The sequence below is a fragment of the Montipora capricornis genome, chromosome 12 (assembly GCF_036669925.1).
Source record: "Montipora capricornis isolate CH-2021 chromosome 12, ASM3666992v2, whole genome shotgun sequence".
Classification (NCBI taxonomy): Eukaryota; Metazoa; Cnidaria; class Anthozoa; order Scleractinia; family Acroporidae; genus Montipora; species Montipora capricornis.
The window spans coordinates 17,601,840-17,620,284 of NC_090894.1; the positions used below are offsets into that span (position 1 = coordinate 17,601,840).

Consider the following 18,445-nt stretch of genomic DNA (forward strand, 5'->3'; position numbering starts at 1 on the left):
CATCGCCATAGCACGTGCTCATCATGTACACCCCGAACACAAGTCCTGACTGGGCAAAATTTGCCAAGTGTATTGTCGCCAGTTCAATCCGAACAAATGTGGTATCAGGAAGGTGGGCATTCTTCGTTACCTTTATCATAGACAGCTCAGAATACGCATGAAACCTCGCCGACGCAAACGTTGACGTCAACAAGTGAAAATGGCGGATCAACTTTGATTCACACCACAAACCAGAATGAAGAGAATGCAAATGAAACACCGCCGTCGTCAAATCAAAATCAAACTTCTGGCAAAGCACGCTTGCGGAAGCTGGTACTGCCAACATTTAACGGTGAGATTACAAAATTTAAATCATTTTGGCATAGCTTTGACATTGCTGTGAATAAGAACGTTGAACCCTCTCCCGCGTGGACAAGTTTAACTTTTTGCATGCCCTGTTAGAGGGACAAGCCGCCAGAGCTATCCAAAGTCTAACATGAGCATGAGCGGTCTGCCAAAACCCAACAGATAATATCGACCCATATGGATGATCCTCTCCGAGGCTACCAAATTGTACAGGTGATAAACGGGGTCAACTGCGAATTGTATATGATATTTGACAAAATCAAGGTCAATGTGCGAGGCTTGGAGTCACTTGGGGTCCAGGCAGATCAGTATGGAAGTTTCCTCATACCAGTAATCATGTCAAAGTTGCCTGCGAAAGTAAGGTTACATGTAGCTCGAGTTTCAACTTAAGATGTATGGGAACTTAATGAGTTGTTTACGATGATTCAGAGTGAACTGGAAGCAAGAGAAATGAGTCAGTGAAACAATGAAAGTCCATGACAAGAAAGGAACTGAAATTGTTTATGGTCACAAAAATCACCACCCCAATCTACCGCGTCATCACTTGTTGTTAAGTCGGGGGTGCCCTGCGACCTTTGTAGGGGCGACCATTATTCTTCAGCTTGTGAAAAAGTCAAGAACATACAGAGATGGAAAGATATCGTGAGATCAGACAGTCCTTGTTTCTTGTGTTTATCAAGGGGCCATCGAGCAACCCAGTGCTCATCTCAGAGGAAGTATAGGAACTGTGGCAGGAAACATCATCAGGCACTTTGTGAAACCAGTCCGATCCTAAGTGTTACAACTATAACAGCTAGAGGTAGTGTGAAGGCACTTCTGCAAACAGTTAGAACATATGCATATTCTCAGAATTGTGTTGAATTGCTACCTGTTCGTGTTTTGTTTGATAGTGGAAGCCAAAGATCCCCCATGAGGTTCCCTGGAGAGATCTGAACACGAATCAGTCAACCAACTTTGATCTCTGTGTGATGAGACTGAACTGTTTGAAATCACGTTTAAAGAAGGATCAGAAACTATTTCAAGAGTATGACAGCATTTTCAGGTCCCAGTTAGAGATGGAGCTGTAAGAGATGACAGGCAAACCACAAAGTTGCGTATCGTATTTGATGGTTCAGCAAAGGCGGATCAGAATCAGTACTCGTTAAGTGGTCGTTTGGAAAAGGGGCCAAACTTGACTCCACACATGTTTGATATGTTGACCAAATTCGGAAGTTATCCTGTAGGACTAACTGCAGACATCGAAAAAGCTTTCCATCAAATTTCATCATTTTTCAATTAATCCAGCTGAACGTGACAAACTGAGGTTTTTGTGATTAAAAAACATTGAGGACGAGAGGACAGAGATTGTGTGGTACCGTTTCTGCCGGCTCGTAATTGGACTGACCTCGAATACCGCAATCCTTAATGGCACAATCAAACATCATTTATCACATTACAAGCAGTCAGAGCTACAAATTGCAGAGCTATTAGCCAACTCGTTATATGTAGATGACTTCACAGGTGGAGCCAGTGACCATGGATGAGACTGCATTTCATTTGTATCAGAAGGGAAAGAGAATTATGCAAGAAGGGGGTTTCAACCTTCGAAAATGGAGTGCATACTCTCGTGTTCTGAATCAAAGAACCTGCAATGAAGAGGGGCAAGGTGAACCTAAGCCAGAGGTCAAAATTCTAGGTTTGAAATGGGACACTGTGAATGATGAATTTCGTTTTGACTTTGCTGAAGTTGTTTAGTATCTCAAATATTTGCCCCCAACTAAGAGATCAGTTTTGAAGGGTTCAGCAAAACTATTTGATCCACTTGGGTTATTAGGTTAAATTTACAGTGAACTTGAAGATGTGGTTCCAAAAACTGTGCGCAGACAAGGCCAAATGGGAATTACCATGTAGAGGAAGAAATGCTTAAAAAGTGAAAACTACTCCGCAATGAATTTGGAGCACTGACCAACATTGCCGTTCCCAGGTGTTATTTCATGAATAAGAAGAGACCACTTTGTCATCAGTTGCATTTCTTCAGTGATACCTCTGAAAATGCCATTTCTGCAGCTGTATACTTGCGCATAGTATGCCAACACGGAGATATTGTAGTTCGCCCCGTTGCATCCAAGACAGGTGTCACCATTGCAGAAACAATCCATCCCTCGGTTAGAATTCTTGGGTACTTGCATTCTATCCAAGATGGTAGATACCATCCATGTAACCTTCGAATCTCTCCCATTTGAAGTAGACACTGTTGAGTAGATTCATTCACAGTACTGTGCTGGATTGGATTGGAAGGCGCGGTGGGCCTCATGGTTAGTGCGGTCGACTCCGGATCGAGTGGTCCGGGCTCGGGCCCTGGCCGGGGACATTGTGTTGTGTTCTTGGGCAAGACACTTTACTTTCACGGTACCTCTCTCCACCCAGGTGTATAAATGGGTACCGGCGAATCTAGTGCTGGGGGTAACCCTGCGATGGACCAGCATCCCATCCATGGGGGAGTAAAAGTACTCCTAGTCGCTTCATGCTACAGAAACCGGAGATAAGCGCCAGCCTGATGGGCCTTCAAGGCTCGTAGCAGACTTTACTTACTGTGCTGGATTAAAAACCACAAGACATGGAAACAGTTTGGTTCAGCATGGTATTGATGTGATTCGCAAACTGACGGAAAAGGAGAAATAGAGATTCTGTCCGGGAACAATGAATCCAGCGGACATTCCGTCAAGGGGATGTTCAGCGAAGGATCTTATCGAGAATGAGTTGTGGTGGTCGGGGTCGAGCTTCTTGAAAGAACCATCAGAATTGTGGCCAGCCACACCAATCACGTACGTTGACGAGATGACGTCGGAGGAGCTGATCAAGCATCCATCTGTCATAACTCACTCGGTAACTACTGCACCAGCTACTCAACCCATTTTGAGAATGATGTAGAAGGCATAGTGAACATTGAGCGGTATGGTTCAAGGTTAAGGTTACTACGTGTTACCGGTTACATTTTGAAGTTCATTCGTTTATTAAGGCGAGATAACTCAGTGATGAAACGTGAGAATCTGAATTCAGACGACTGGACTTTGCAGACATTACATAGATCAAAAGTGTTCAAGCTCATTTATTTGCTACAGAGCATCAGTCGCTAGTATGTGGTAGTGAAGTAAATCAGCGCGTCAAGCAATTTAACCAGTTCATTGATGGAGACGGGATCATTCGTTGAAGGGTCGGCTAAACAATGCAGACATCAATCAACAAAGAAAGAATCCTGTATTGCTGCCAGCCAAACACAGATACACGGAATTGTTAATCATAGAGAGACATGAGCGGGTTTTCCACAACGGTGTTAGAGATACATTAAATTCAATCCGAGAAACACCCTAGGTGTTACGTGGAAGAGAGGCTGTCAAAAGGGTCGTCAGAAAATGTACCACATGTAGAAGACTTGAAGGGAAGCCGTTTACAGCACTTCCAGGACCTGACCTTCCAGTAGATCGTTTATGCGAAGGACCACCATTTTTGCACACAGGAATAGATTGGTGCAGGTCCACTGTATATTAACAGCCCATCAACTAGTCAACAAGAAACGTTTTATTGCTTTTTGTTCACATGTGCGTTCACACGAGTCATTCATCTTGAGCTAACTGAAGGTTTGACTGTGGCATCGTTTTTGTTAGCTTTCCAAAGGTTTTCTAGCCGTAGAGGACTTCCGTCAAAGTTGCTGACTCACAACGCCAAAACCTTTAAGTCTGCCTCTGTTGAAGTCAAGAAGATTATTCATTCTGCTGCCGAACAAACAAGTCAAAGAGAGCCCCATGGTGGGGTGGGTTATCGGAAAGGATGGTACGACTGAGTGTGAAACGGTGTTTGAAGAAGTTTATCGGCCGATCCTCCTTAAAATTTAAAGGGTTACGTACCTTGATCGTGGAAATTGAAGCTACGCTGAACAATCGACCTTTGACATACATCTTTTTTTGATGATGGAAGTGGAATCTTGTACTCCCTTACCCCAGCGGACTTGATCTATGGTCGTCAAATTGCGGTTCCGGCTTGCCAGAGATATTATGAGGTCATCAGTACATTCAAGTCGCTAACAAGAAGAGCAAAGCACCATGAAATGACTACTTGAAGGTTTCACTAAACAGTGCGTAAGGAGTACCTTCTGAAATTGCGTGAAACTCCACAGAACGAAGCATGCGAAGAACCAACAGTCAGTAGCCGTTGGAGATATTGTAATTCTGAAGGAAGATGCAACTACACGCTGTTAGTGGAAGCTAGCAAAGGTTAGAGAATTGCTAAAGAGTAGGGACAATGTTGTGAGAGCCTAACCCTAACCCTAACCCTAAGTCCCTAACAGTGGGACACAAGGGAGACCAGTCATCATGAAACGTGCCTTTGACCACCTTTTAGTTTGATTTTCTTTTAGGCAAATCAAACTCCCCTGGGAGTGTTAAGAGCATTACACGAGTTTTCACGCGAGTTATCGCACGTGGTTTGTCACGTGATATTGTAATCCTTTGTCACATGTTTTTCTTCAAATGAAACGTTGTCGTTCGTCATAACACCCGGAGCCGACTCGTTGTTTTTGTTCTTTCGTTACTGCTCTCACCACTGCGCCAATCTTGCTTTCTTCCCTTTGATTGTTTAAGAAATAAAACTGATTACTGAAAATTTAATAGGAAGTCCTTTGGTTAGATTGGAGATCACTTTAATTAAGAGTTCTAATTTGTTCATAAAACTTAGGCCATCCCTTTTTTTTTCGTTTAGCATCGAATGCGTTTCCTGATATTGGGTCGGTCGGTCGGATTGAAGAAAACAACAACAACAACCTAAAAAAAAATCAGAAGAAAAGTTTAGGAATAGGAGGCCTGGTACCCCAGCATCATTGCCATGGAGCCTGGAAACAACAAGACGTGAGCCTAAGAAAAGTTGGTTGATGTTGTTGTAGAATTAAGACGTGGTTTTCTCTATGCCGTTAACATGCTCATTTTTCAGATTAAAAGAATTATTTAAAGTGAAAAAATTAATGGTTTAACTACGTCTTTACTTTTTTTTTTTGAAAATGATAAAGATTTGGGTCGGTCGGACGACGCTAAACCGAGATAAAAAAAAGGGTTTGGCCTTATCTTGATAAATAATAACAGGCCGGGAGCCCAGGACCTCCTGGTGATAAAATATGTGGTACCAGATTAAGCTTTTCATCCACGGTTATTGCTAATATATAGGCGCAGGACTTAATAGATAATTTCTGGGAGACCAGCAATTGTGATTATGCAAATTCAGTTTCTATTGGAAACTTTCCAATTTTTGTTCTTTTTCAAATGTATTCTAACAACGGTAGTATATGTTCCAAACCCATCACGATTCTTTTTAATTAGTTATGGCCCGCAAAAACCTCCCTTCAGGACCTGCCGGAGATATTGCATGGGCTCAGGATTTCAAATTTTAATTATCGGCGGCTCAGTGTTATATGTTTAATGCAGAGCTACTAAAGCCTAGAATCTACCAGTCGATAATCGGTACCAATATTCATCGTCAGTGTACAGCAGGATTACTGCTTAACAGTAATCCGTGTCGCAGCCATTATAAGGCAAAATCAAAATCATCTAGTTATAGCTTATTAATGGCAAAGTTGTAGGACTATAAACTCCAGGAAATCCATCTGATCATTACTGAGCCCAAGTCACGGAAATGGGCGTTCAAAAGGAAAGAGACTTTTCACTGGCCAGGGTAAATATTAGTGCCGTTTATACGAGAGAAAATAAGCCGCCGCTTACTGTGGCCGTGGCGTACATAATACGCGAAAGGAACTATTTTTATTACACATAACATGAGAATTTTATTCCATAAAGCTCATTTGTACAAATCTATACGCTTTATTTTCACATGTGAAAAAGACCTATACAGCCAATCAGAATGGCGTACAGCTATTTCACATGTGAAAGTATAACCAATCAGCGATAGCGTAAAGGCGTTTCCATGCCAATCACTCGTGCATCTCGTGCAAATCGTGCAAATCGTGCAAATCGTACTTTGTTATTGAATTAAATTAAATTTGCATTTGGTTCTATTGTTAGTGAGTTTTTGTTTCTAATTCGCGTTCAGAAAACTATTTTAATGAAAATTCTCATGTTATGTGTAATAAAGAGTTTACGACATAGAAAGTGCTTTGTACGGGGTTTTATTCACTCGTTGTTTGTGTCAAAAACCCTCACTCGCTCGTTCCTCGCTCGTTCGGGTTTTTGACACAAACAACTCGTGCATAAAACCCCGTACGCCGCACTTTCTATGAAGTAAACTATTTATACGAGTATAAACTCCCAGGCTAGGATAAGCCGCGGCTTGAGAAAGCCGTGAACGTAGATTTTGTACCATTTATACGGGGTGTTCGCGTCTTCTGTAAGCCGCGGCTTATTTTCTCTCGTATAAACGGCCCTATTGTTTCTGAATGTTTAAGGAATCAGATCGAACTATCGCAAGATCTACTTTTAAACTTGCGTCCTAAAGATATCCCGTATGTTTGGTGGAGCGTCGTCCTAACTGACTTCAGTCGACTTAAAAATGGTTTTTTTCCCAACACCTGCTGTTTTTAAACTCTAAATAATTCACTAAGCCATATAACCTATGACAAGCTTGCCGGATAATTGACAGAAAAGTTCTTTTTAAAATCACAGGATGCTCTTTATCATTTAGAATAATTCTTTAGTGGTTTTGTGATTATACACATTTTGTGCTTTTCGAACGAGAAGGGATTTGCCAGCTGATCATTTCCTAACCAAAAGATGCATGTATTGACACAATAGAAGCCACCTCTCAATAATGCTTCTTAAAAGGTGAAAGTTTTAAATTTCAAAATAGGAGGCTATTAAGGAGAAAGGGAAAAATAAAGCAACTTCATAAATAAGATTTCTTCATGAATTGAAGCGAGCATAAGTTTCTCTTTTTTGATAAAGAGAAAAGATTTTTTCTGAATCAAAAACATTCTGTCACCTGAAGGCATCGATATTTGAAGCTCATGTCTGCATGTATCAATTTCGTTCGGTAAGTATTTCTATTCCTTCTTCATTTCTTTGCCTATTTTTTAGTCTACATACAAATATTCTGTGATTTCTCGAGCGCTGAAAGGAAAAACGTTTTCTTTTTTCAAATCGGGAACAGTATCATTCCTTCATGCATTCAGAGGCGCATTCGTCAAGTTTGACAGAGCAGTAAGATCATGCATTTACGCTTTAAAAACTCCATTCCCTTAACCGTCAGTATAACTAGGTTATTTAAAACACCCATATCTGTATATATATATATAAGTAGACAGGAAATCGACTTGTCTGCATAGAGTGCTCGATATCGTTAGATAGAGCAGAAATACAAAACAAGGCTTTTGATAAAGAATAAATCAGCTTTATATATATCCTTTTTCCCATGAACAAATTCCAATTCAAAACGTATTTCTGCAGAGAAGACCCACTTTAATTTGCAAATTGAAAATGCGCCTTATCATGACTCTCGCGTGTCATAATATGTTTACTTTGAGATTTAAGGTATTGCCAGCTGCTAAGCCCTAATATTGGTTAAAATTGTTTTGTATTCAAAACAAGGCTTTTGATAACGAATAAATCAGCTTTTTTGCGGCAACCTTACTAATTCTTGTTGTTGTCGGATTCTCGTTTCTGCATGGGCTGGAAATTTTTGTGCTGGATGGATTAGGGTTTGTCCTGCCTGGTTACCGGGATGAAAATGATACAATGCATTTTCGTGATAGAATAGAAAGTATTTAACTTCCAATTGTTTCCATCTATCGTAAAGTTCGAATTAATTTCTTTTGATGTTAAAGGTAAGAGAATTTTTTAGGTCTCCGAACCGATAGAAGGTAAATATTGTCGCCTGGTAAATCTTTGCCAAATTTCATGCACGCTTGAATGGACGCTAAGGCTTCCTATGAAAATAAGAGGGCTGAAGTAATTTTTACATATGAACAGATGATGAAAAACTTCCCGTTAGCCGAGGTCTCATATAAACAGCTTTCATCTAGAGTTACCGAGTAACATTGATTCGACTCTTTGATCTTAGCTGATGTCCTTAAATGACGAAATATTGCCCGAGTATAAGCTGGAGGTACCACACACCCCTTCTGGAGTAATTCTACACTACACTACATTCAAGGCAACATGGGATTGGGCAATACTTCTGTTTACGCTGTACACCACAGTCTCTGTGCCATTCATCGTTTGTTTCAAGTATGAGAAAATCGCCCTGGCAATCTTGGACCTGATTGTGGATTGGCTTTTTCTTGCTGACATTGGGTTAAACTTTCATACAAGTTATGTTGGTAAAGATGGCGAGATCATTGACAATCTGAAAATGATCCGAATGAACTACCTTCGTAGCTGGTTCTTCTTGGACCTTGTGTCATCGTTGCCGTTCGGAATTTTGTTCTTTGTCACCCAAAACTTAGACACGGTAAGACCCTTCGTCATAACTTGCAACTGTATGACCAAGCATAAAATAACTGACGGTTGGACTATTTTTTTAAGAAAAGTAAAGCTCTCAGACTCCCTTGATTTTCTTGAGAAAATCCTGGTACTTAACTGATTAAGTGCATGCGGTCATTTCAGTTTGGAACGGCTCATCCATTGCTCCAGGCGAACCTTGTCTGCGCCTCATTTGTCCTGCAGCATCGGGTTTGGTTCACACGTCAAACCTTTTCATATATAAGTGGTATCAAAGGATTCCAAAAAGTTTTTTTTTTTTTACCAGCTGACCGAACCATGTTAAAAGCCCTGTATAGAAATCAAACTGAAATAGTTATATGGAACCCGATTGACGAGTCAAGTGTATCTGATCGGAATTCTAAGGGCCTATTTACACGGTACGATTTTTGTCGCATGCGACAGCGGCTTACCACAGGCCACGACATGATATACGATTGTTGTGTACGTAAGGAAAAATGTCGCAGCATTTTATAACATGTTTTAAAACGCTGCGACAATCGTAAGTCATGTCTTAGGGCCGATATCGATTTACACGGTACGCATGCGACAAGCTCACGACAGGCCTACGATATGACCATGGATAGTATGATTGTCGCAGCGTTTTAAAACATGTTTTAGGGCCGATTTACACGGTACGATTTTTGTCGCATGCGACAAGCTTACGACAGGCTATGACATGAGTTACGATTGTCGCAGCGTTTTAAACCATGTTTTAAGATGCTACGACATTTTTTCTGACGTACACAACAATCGTAAAGCATGTCGTGGGCCTGTCCTAAGCCGTTGACGCATGCGACAAAAATCTTACCGTGTAAATCGTCCCTTAGGCCTCAGCGGTAACTGATGGATTAAGGAGGCCCCATCCAGTTTACGAGGGAGAGTGGGAGACTACTATGAGACACAAGGGGACTGGGAAAGGGTTTTCAAACGTATGGACCGAGTATGACAATGAATTGTATGAGTCATCCTGTTGAGAGTATGATAAAACGAAAATTCGTTCGTCTATAATTTTCCAGTAAGTGAATTATTTTCGTTTTATCGTATGGACTGAGTATGGGCCATGTGTCATTAGGAATTTAGAGTAATTAGTCTCCAGTCTTAACTTTAACAAATACTTTATATTTCAGAACTTAACAAACTTGCTGGGATTTCTAAAGGTTTTTCGATTATTGAGACTAGGAAGAGTGGCAAGGAAGATAGATAAATACCTGGAGTATGGCGCGTCCACTTTCTTCCTCCTTATGTTGACCTTTTGTTTGGTTGCACATTGGATGGCCTGCATTTTTTACCTGATTGCTACAACTATTGACAAAGATGAGCCTCATAACTGGCTACAGGTATTGCAAAAACAACAAGCAAATTGCATTCATTCGAAACTTATCAATCATATCAATTACTTATTTACTGAATGTATTTCTCACATGACTTACACGAGTGGACATTTATTTTACACTTTTTTCAATCTTCTTATCATTTTGCATATCACGGGGAAGAGTCCATTTTTACCTTTTTTACTTACTACCGCTGCCTCAAAAACAGGTGAATGTTTATCTGATAATTGTTAGGTTTATTTAATAAAGAACGCATCCCTCGGATAGCCCGGATATGGAAAACAACGCAAGGGGCACGCTTATTTCCATCCATTCTCGAGTTGAAATTATTGTTTTTGTTCATTAATTTTATTTCAAGAGAAATATTATAAAGTTTATGTTTGTAGGTGTTGGGACGAACTATAGGTGATCCCTATGGGAACAGGACAGAAGTCAATGGTGGCCCCAGTATTGCGGCCAAATACGTTTCAGCTCTGTATTACTCATTGACTAGTCTCACAACCATTGGATTTGGCAACATTGCACCAAACACCACAGCTGAGAAGCTCTTTGGTTGTGTAACTATGCTTTTAGGAGGTGGGTGTATTCGCCATTTTATTCTTTACCAATGTACTTGTTTATGTCCGATTTCTTCACTCCGAAGCGCAATTCGTTTGTCACTGCTCGTATATTAATGGCTTTGCTTCCACTGATCATGTGTATATCAGCTGTGAACTCAATTGGAGTTTCGATGCATGATACTTCGGTTTGGATTTTCCTTTGAGAGTTTTTTTAGCTTGCAAGAATGGCGTCGCACAGTTGAGTTCATATCAACCCAGCCATCGACAGCTAACCCGGGCAAAAATTTGGTTTTATCAACGGAGTTGATAATGTAAATTGGCCACCGTGCAAAGATTCTAAAAAGCTGACGTTTCGAGCGTTAGCCCTTTGTCAGAGCGAATCGAGGAATTGTGGGTTATGTGTAGTCCTTTATAGTAGAGTAGGAGCTATGCTATTGGTGGTAACATGGCAACGTGAAAAATAGTAATACATTACTTAAATGAAAAGCGTTCGTTAATACCGTGAGGATTAAGGGTGCCGATATGGAAGATGAATTTTTGTTCCAGATTCTTGCGGTTTTCTGTCGTACCTAGATGTAGGGAAAGGCCGCAGATAGCCATGTGTTTTTTGGAGTGGTTAGGGAGATTAAAATGACGAGCGACTGGCTTAGATGCATCCTTGTCATTCTTCTCAACATCGGGAAGGTGTTCGCGGAATCGGTCGTCTAGTCGTCTACCTGTCTCCCTAATGTATAATTTATTGCATAACGTACAGGTTATGCAATAAATGACATTTGCGAAGGTACATGTGAAACGACCGGTGATCTTCACAGATCGCTTAGGTCCCGATATCTTGCTAGTGTTAACAATGAAAAGACAGGTTTTGCATCGTGAGCGCGCACATTTGAAAGTGCCGGGTTGCTCGTTAGTTTTGAGCGCGCTTCTAACTAAAAAGTTACCTACGTTTTTGTCGCGTTTGAATGAAATAAGTGGAGGTTGCGAAAATATTCTACCAGTCTCGGAGTCATTTTGGAGTAATTTAAAATTATTAAGAATGGTACTTTTAACTGCGTGATTATGAGGATGGAAAGTGAGGGTGAATGACATTCTGTCATTCTTATCTTTTTGTGACGTTTGTGGTGCTGACTGTCGATCAAATTGTTGGGCGCAATGATGGCCCGCTTTGATCACAGAGACAGGATAGACACGTTTTTCGAACAACTGGCACATCTCCTCTGATTTGCTGAAAAGTCGGAGTCATCACTACATAGACATCGAAGTCTAAGAAATTGAGACACGTGATGGATGTGACGATGAATACAACAAATAACTGTGAGAATCTGTAGGTTTGTAGTGCACACTGGTACATAGCACGTTGCCACCAATAGAAACTTTGATATCTAGGAAAGCCAATGAAGTTTCCGAAATTTCCCAGGTATATTTTAAGAGCCGGATGAATGGAATTGACGGAGGTTATAAATTGATCGAGTTCTTCTCTGCTGGATGAAATAGCGCCGATGCAGTCGTCGATGTAGCGGCCGTAGAGTTCAGGTTTGGGGCCGTTGTACTGATTAAAAAATTGATGTTCAACATATCCTACAAAAAGATTGGCATAGCTTGGTCCCATTCTTGTGCCCATCGCTACACCATTAATTTGTTTGTAATAGTTGCCGGCGAATGAAAAACAGTTAAGCGTTAAAACTAGTTCGGCAAGGCGGAGGAGCGTTTCCGAGCTTGGTTCATTGACAGTGCGTTGATCGCAAAAGTGTTTAAGTGCTTGAAGACCTTCGCTATTGGGAATTACTGTGTATAGAGATGTAATGTCCATGGTGAAAATAAGTTTGTCTTGGCCGGAGAAATTGAAATCGCGGAAAATTTTTAGTACCTGTGTACTGTCTTTAATGTATGATGGCAAAGATTTGACGATAGCTAGGCGTCATAATCCTGTCTTAAGTAGCTAGAAATGAGTTCGGTGGGGCATCTACAGGCAGAAACGATAAGACGACCTGGGTTGTTAGGTTTGTGAATTTTAGGCAAGGAGTAAATGCCCGAAGTTCTAGGGGTGTTGATGATGAGATTAGTTGCAGTGTCCGGTAATTCTTGATTAACTATAATATTCTGAATGGTGTCTTTGACAAGTTTTTGATTTGTGGAGGTGAGATCTTTCTGGATTTTGGCATAAAACGAGGTGTCAGAAAGTTGCTAATTTCTCTGGCCAAGACAAACTCATTTTCACCATGGATATTACATCTCTATACACAGTCATTTCAAATAACGAACGTCTTCAAGCACTTAAACACTTTTTCGATCAACGCACTGTCAATGAACCAAGCTCGGAAACGCTCCTCCGCCTTGCCGAACTAGTTTTAACGCTTAACTGTTTTTCATTCGCCGGCAACTATTACAAACAAATTAATGGTGTAGCGATGGGCACAAGAATGGGAACAGGCTATGCCAATCTTTTTGTAGGATATGCTGAACACCCAATTTTTTAATCAGTACAACGGCCCCAAACCTGAACTCTACGGCCGCTTCATCGACGACTGCATCGGCGCTATTTCATCCAGCAGAGACTGAAGAACTCGATCAATTTATAACCTCCGTCAATTCTTTTCATCCGGCTCTTAAATATACCTGGGAAATTTCGGAAACTTCATTGGCTTTCCTAGATATCAAAGTTTCTATTGGTGGCAACGTGCTATGTACCAGTGTGCACTACAAACCTACAGATTCTCACAGTTATTTGTTGTATTCATCGTCACATCCATCACGTGTCTCAATTTCGTAGACTTCGACGTCTATGTAGTGATGACTCCGACCTTTCCAGCAAATCAGAGGAGATGTGCCAGTTGTTCGAAAAACGTGTCTATCCTGTCTCTGTGATCAAAGCGGGCCATCATCGCGCCCAACAATTTGATCGACAGTTAGCACTACAAACGTCACAAAAAGATAAGAATGACAGAATTCCATTCACCCTCACTTTCCATCCTCATAATCACGCAGTTAAAAGTACCATTCTTAATAATTTTAAATTACTCCGATTTGATCCCGAGACTGGTAGAATATTTTCGCAACCTCCACTTATTTCATTCAAAGGCGACAAAAACGTAGGCAACTTTTTAGTGAGAAGCGCACTCAAAACTGACGAGCAACCCGGCACTTTCAAATGTGCGCGCTTACGATGCAAAACTTGTCTTTTCATTGTTAACACTAGCAAGATATCGGGACCTAAGCGATCTGTGAAGATCACCGGTCGTTTCACATGTACCTTCGCAAATGTCATTTATTGCATAACCTGTACGTTATGCAATAAATTACACATTGGCGAGACAGGTAGACGACTAGGCGACCGATTCCGCGAACACCTTCCCGATGTTGAGAAGAATGACAAGGATGTATCTAAGCCAGTCGCTCGTCAATTTAATCTCCCTAACCACTCCAAAAAACACATGGCTATCTGCGGCCTTTCCCTACATCTAGATACGACAGAAAACCGCAAGAATCTGGAACAAAAATTCATCTTCCATATCGGCATCCTTAACCCTCACAGTACTAACGAACGCTTTTCATTTAACTAATGTATTACTATTTTTCACGTTGCCATGTTACCACCAATAGCATAGCTCCTACTCTACTATAAAAAACTACACATAACCCACAATTCCTCGATTCGCTCTAACGAAGAGCTAACGCTCGAAACGTCAGCTTTTTAGAATCTCTGTATGATTGCCAATTTTTTAACCATTACTTTCTACATAACCATTGCTTTCTACATAACCACTTTACTTTCTACATACTTTCTACATAACCATTACTTTCTACATAAGGGCATTCAAGTGTAGATTTTATTATAGATTGTAGATATTCATGAGATGTTAAAATTAGTATTTTAGGCCTTCACAGATGAAGAGCCACATCCTTTTATGTGGATATACTGTGAATAAACCGTTATTATTATTATTATTATTATTATTATTATTATTATATTATTATTAATTTACATTATCAACTCCGTTGATAAAACCAAATTTTCGTATACTACTTCCCCACCGACGCAGCACCACAGTTTCTTTAGAAACTACCACCTTCAACCAGGGCAAAGGTTATCAGTGGCTTCAGTCGTGACCAGTTGGTTTGACATCACAATGAAAAGCTATTGCGATAACAGGGCTAAACTAATGTTACTTTTGCATATTACCAAGTGCTTTTAAATATGAGAAACTTTCTTTAGTCGAAAAAATTCAGTAAGGGATACTTCCTTTGAATTCTTTTACAGTATAATGACTTACTAACAATCTTGACATCGTTAAAACACCCCAAAAATCAAATTAAACTGGAATACAATTAAAGATATAACACATAACAGATACACCTTGTCGTTGATCTTTAATTCAGGTTGTAAGTTTAATTAATAGATTAGATTTGATGATCACTGCCCCTCTGAACAGTCTGTATTACTTAATTTATTTCCTTTCACAGAACAGTTGGTATTGTTTGTAAAAACATTTTCTTATTTTCTTTCTTTAAATTTGTATGTCCTTATACTATGTGGGTGGAAACAAGAGAATAAGAGGAGCTTATATTCTCTTGGTTTCGACCTTTCTTCTGTCATTTTCAAGGCCAAGTTTAAGCTCATACAAATTCCGGATATTTACAAATTTGAACCAATGAAAAGCTAGAATATATTTGCTCAAGAATCCAATGAATGCAAGGTTAAGAATGCAAGTGTAAAAGGTGAGAAAGCGAAGGGAATGAGAAAATTCTTAGCATTTTTTGTCCTTATGAAGAAAATTTGAAAAGACAATAAAATGCCCTGAGAGTACGAAAATAATACAAAAGAGAATATAGGTTTCGAAAAGCAAAGGAGGTGAGGACAGAGTCATAAGAGCCATAGTCGTGAGAGTCGCGAAGGTAGAACATCTCAAAGATCAGGCAGTTGAAATTGTTTGTGCACTTCTTAAAGTTCCTTTCGATTTCCTGTAGCCCCTTTCCATGTTGTTCCTTCTAAGGAAATATTTTAGCCTTTTATATTGGTTCAAATTTTTATATCATGATGCGGAATTTCTATGACCTTAAACTTATACTTGACAGTTGAACGGTCGAAACGTAGTCTTTTTTCATCGCTTGTTTTACTACTAAATGTTTATCTGCAAATTTGTTAATTTGAAATACGTTGTGTTCCTTTTTAGCGATCCTTTTCTCCTTGATATTTGGACAAGTCTCCGCGATACTACAACAAGCGCAGAAGAACACCGCTAAGTACCATTCTATAATAGACAACATGAAACAGTTCAGTAAACTTTACAAACTTCCAACACAGCTGGCCGAAAGAACCATTGACTTCTTTATGTCTACGTGGGCGATGAACAAAGGAATCGATACCGATGAGGTAATTTTATTAATACAGAGAAGATTAATTAAATAGTCATCTGGCCCCCAAGTGAACTATTATGATGCAAATTTACTCCAAGCTCCTTGAGGTCAGCGATGAGATTATCTGACTGATGCGCATGAATTCAATTGACATTGGAATTTGTGCACAGAAATGTTAATTCCAGTAAAGAGACCTTTCCCAGGAGAGAGAGGGGAAGGGGCGGGGGGTTTGGGGGAAGAACCTTCCTTGTTTTCTTGTTCCCTTTAAATATTTCCTTGTGTTCCTTTGTTCTTAAAATTACTTCCAAACTTGTTTTCAGCTTTTTGATGCCTAAAGTGGTTCATGTTTCTTTGTTCCCTGAAATATTTTGTCCTTGTCCCCCTGTTCCCCAGTTCAAATTAGCCATGTTTTGTCATTCCCCAAACCCTCAGTAAGACGACCACATCAAGTAATAAAAAGCAGATCACAGGCTAAAGAAAAGACAGTTTGATACTCAGCTTGAAACGCGGAGTACTGATACAACAAATTCTCTCCTTTTCCTAATGACACCTCAGTTGCCGATACCTGTTGCACTGAAGCAGGAAGCACAACTGGACCTCGATATGATGAAGAAAATAATTTAGTGTATACAATACCACGAGAAAGCAAACTGAGAAACCCCAACTCTTCAACACACATTAACCCTAACCAACATTTACTTCATTGTTAGATTTCTGAGCAATGTTGTGACCGATGATGAAGTAAGAGTATTTTAGTCTTCGGAAGCACGTAAACGTAAGAGGGTAGAAACTTTCTGCTTTCAGTCTGACTCCGCAAGCTCTCGTAATTTTAACTTGCAGGTCCTGAAATACTGTCCCAAAGATCTTCAGGCAGACATATGCGTCCATCTTAACAGAGTCATTCTTGAAAGTAATACTGCCTTTCAAGACGCCAACACAGGAGTAAAGCGGGCCATTGCACGCAATTTCTGGATCTCACACGTGGCACCTGGTGATCGAATAATTCATCACGGTGAAAGCTTGGATGTCCTGTACTTTATTGCTCGAGGATCGTTGGAAGTCAAACAGGGGGACGCTGTTGTTGGTTTATTGGGTAAGCAACGGGTGAAGGGATGGCGCAGTGGTGAGAGCACTCGCCTCCCAACAATGTGGCCCGGGTTCGATTCCCAGACTCGGCGACTCGGCGTCATATGTGGGTTGAGTTTGTTGGTTCTCTACTCTACACCAAAAGGTTTTCTCTGGGTACTCCGGTTTCCCCTCTCCTCAAAAACCAACATTTGACTTGATTTCTGTTAATTGTTAATTTCAACTTACAGTGTCCCCAATTAGTGCTTCAGCGCTAGAACGACTAGACACTTAAATAAAGTTCCTTTCCTTTCCTAATGTCGAAGCAAGTCCTGATACTTTCTTATTATTCACATTCTCAGACAGTCTCTTTGTTTCGTTTTCGTTTTCGAAAACATAGAGAAGACTGTCCTCAACGTTTCGAAAACCAAACGTCTTGATAGGTTTATGTCCAAATATATTTTGGGAAAAATAATCGAGCGTGTTCAGTTTGGACAAACACCAAACGAATTTATAGTGCAGAAAACTCCTTGTTACAAAAGTAAGAAAGTTACCTGTCATGCAGAATTTGTGCCCTGGGGAACTTCCCTAAATACTGGAAAAAGGGTTTATGGTGGTAACATAGCGAGAAAGTTGGAAATGACGGAGAGAACATGTTTAGTTGACAAGTAAGTGATCAGAGGAAGGAATAGATAAAGTGGTGACTAGGGTGTGGCTAGATGTCACCGTTAATAATTTAGCATTGCTGTGAGTTTTTAATCCTGTTTTGGGGGGATTGATAGCTGATTTAAACTAGGTAGAGGGCATATTCAGCGTAGGGAAAACGAGGATCACCAATTTAACCTATGGGTAAAACGGATTCAACCTGAGACCAGATTTGACCAACAACAAAAGTGTGACGGTAAAGAGCGCGTTACTTTATGATGATGAGTGGATTGAGTGTTTCATGTCATTGCAACTTTTTTACAGGTGAGGATGACGTATTCGGGGACGACATTTGTCATGAGCCAAATGTTGGGCAGTCGGCTGTAGATGTGATAGCACTCACGTACTGCGATCTTCACTGGATCCAAAGGGATGCGCTCATCGAAGTACTTGAGTTTTATCCAGAGTTCGCCAATAAGTTTACGAAGGATCTTATGCTCTCTTATAATTTGAGAGATGAGGTAAGGACTTCTCCCTACACTATTGTTGGCTTCCTCCTCCCTCCTCACGAGTTGCGTGTATGTCAGTCTTGTATAACGGTACTTCGCCTCTCTTGCCGCTGTAATCTTGTTAGAAGTGCGTCTTCCATGATAAATTTAAAGCTAAAATATGGGACTCAATTCAGTTAATT

The 18,445-nt window shown here is 40.3% G+C and overlaps 1 protein-coding gene across 10 annotated transcripts in view; it reads left to right on the plus strand.

The window, feature by feature from the left end:
• The window catches only part of LOC138027167 (potassium voltage-gated channel subfamily H member 5-like), a 58,654-nt gene that overhangs the window by 37,525 nt on the left and 2,684 nt on the right, over positions 1 to 18,445 (plus strand). For all 10 annotated transcript variants that reach the window (XM_068874696.1, XM_068874697.1, XM_068874688.1 and 7 more), the window contains 6 exons: positions 8,380 to 8,769; positions 9,929 to 10,138; positions 10,519 to 10,708; positions 15,861 to 16,060; positions 16,885 to 17,137; positions 18,079 to 18,275. In XM_068874696.1, the coding sequence (XP_068730797.1) occupies positions 8,380 to 8,769; positions 9,929 to 10,138; positions 10,519 to 10,708; positions 15,861 to 16,060; positions 16,885 to 17,137; positions 18,079 to 18,275 (1,440 nt within the window). The remainder of the gene's footprint in view (positions 1 to 8,379; positions 8,770 to 9,928; positions 10,139 to 10,518; positions 10,709 to 15,860; positions 16,061 to 16,884; positions 17,138 to 18,078; positions 18,276 to 18,445) is intronic.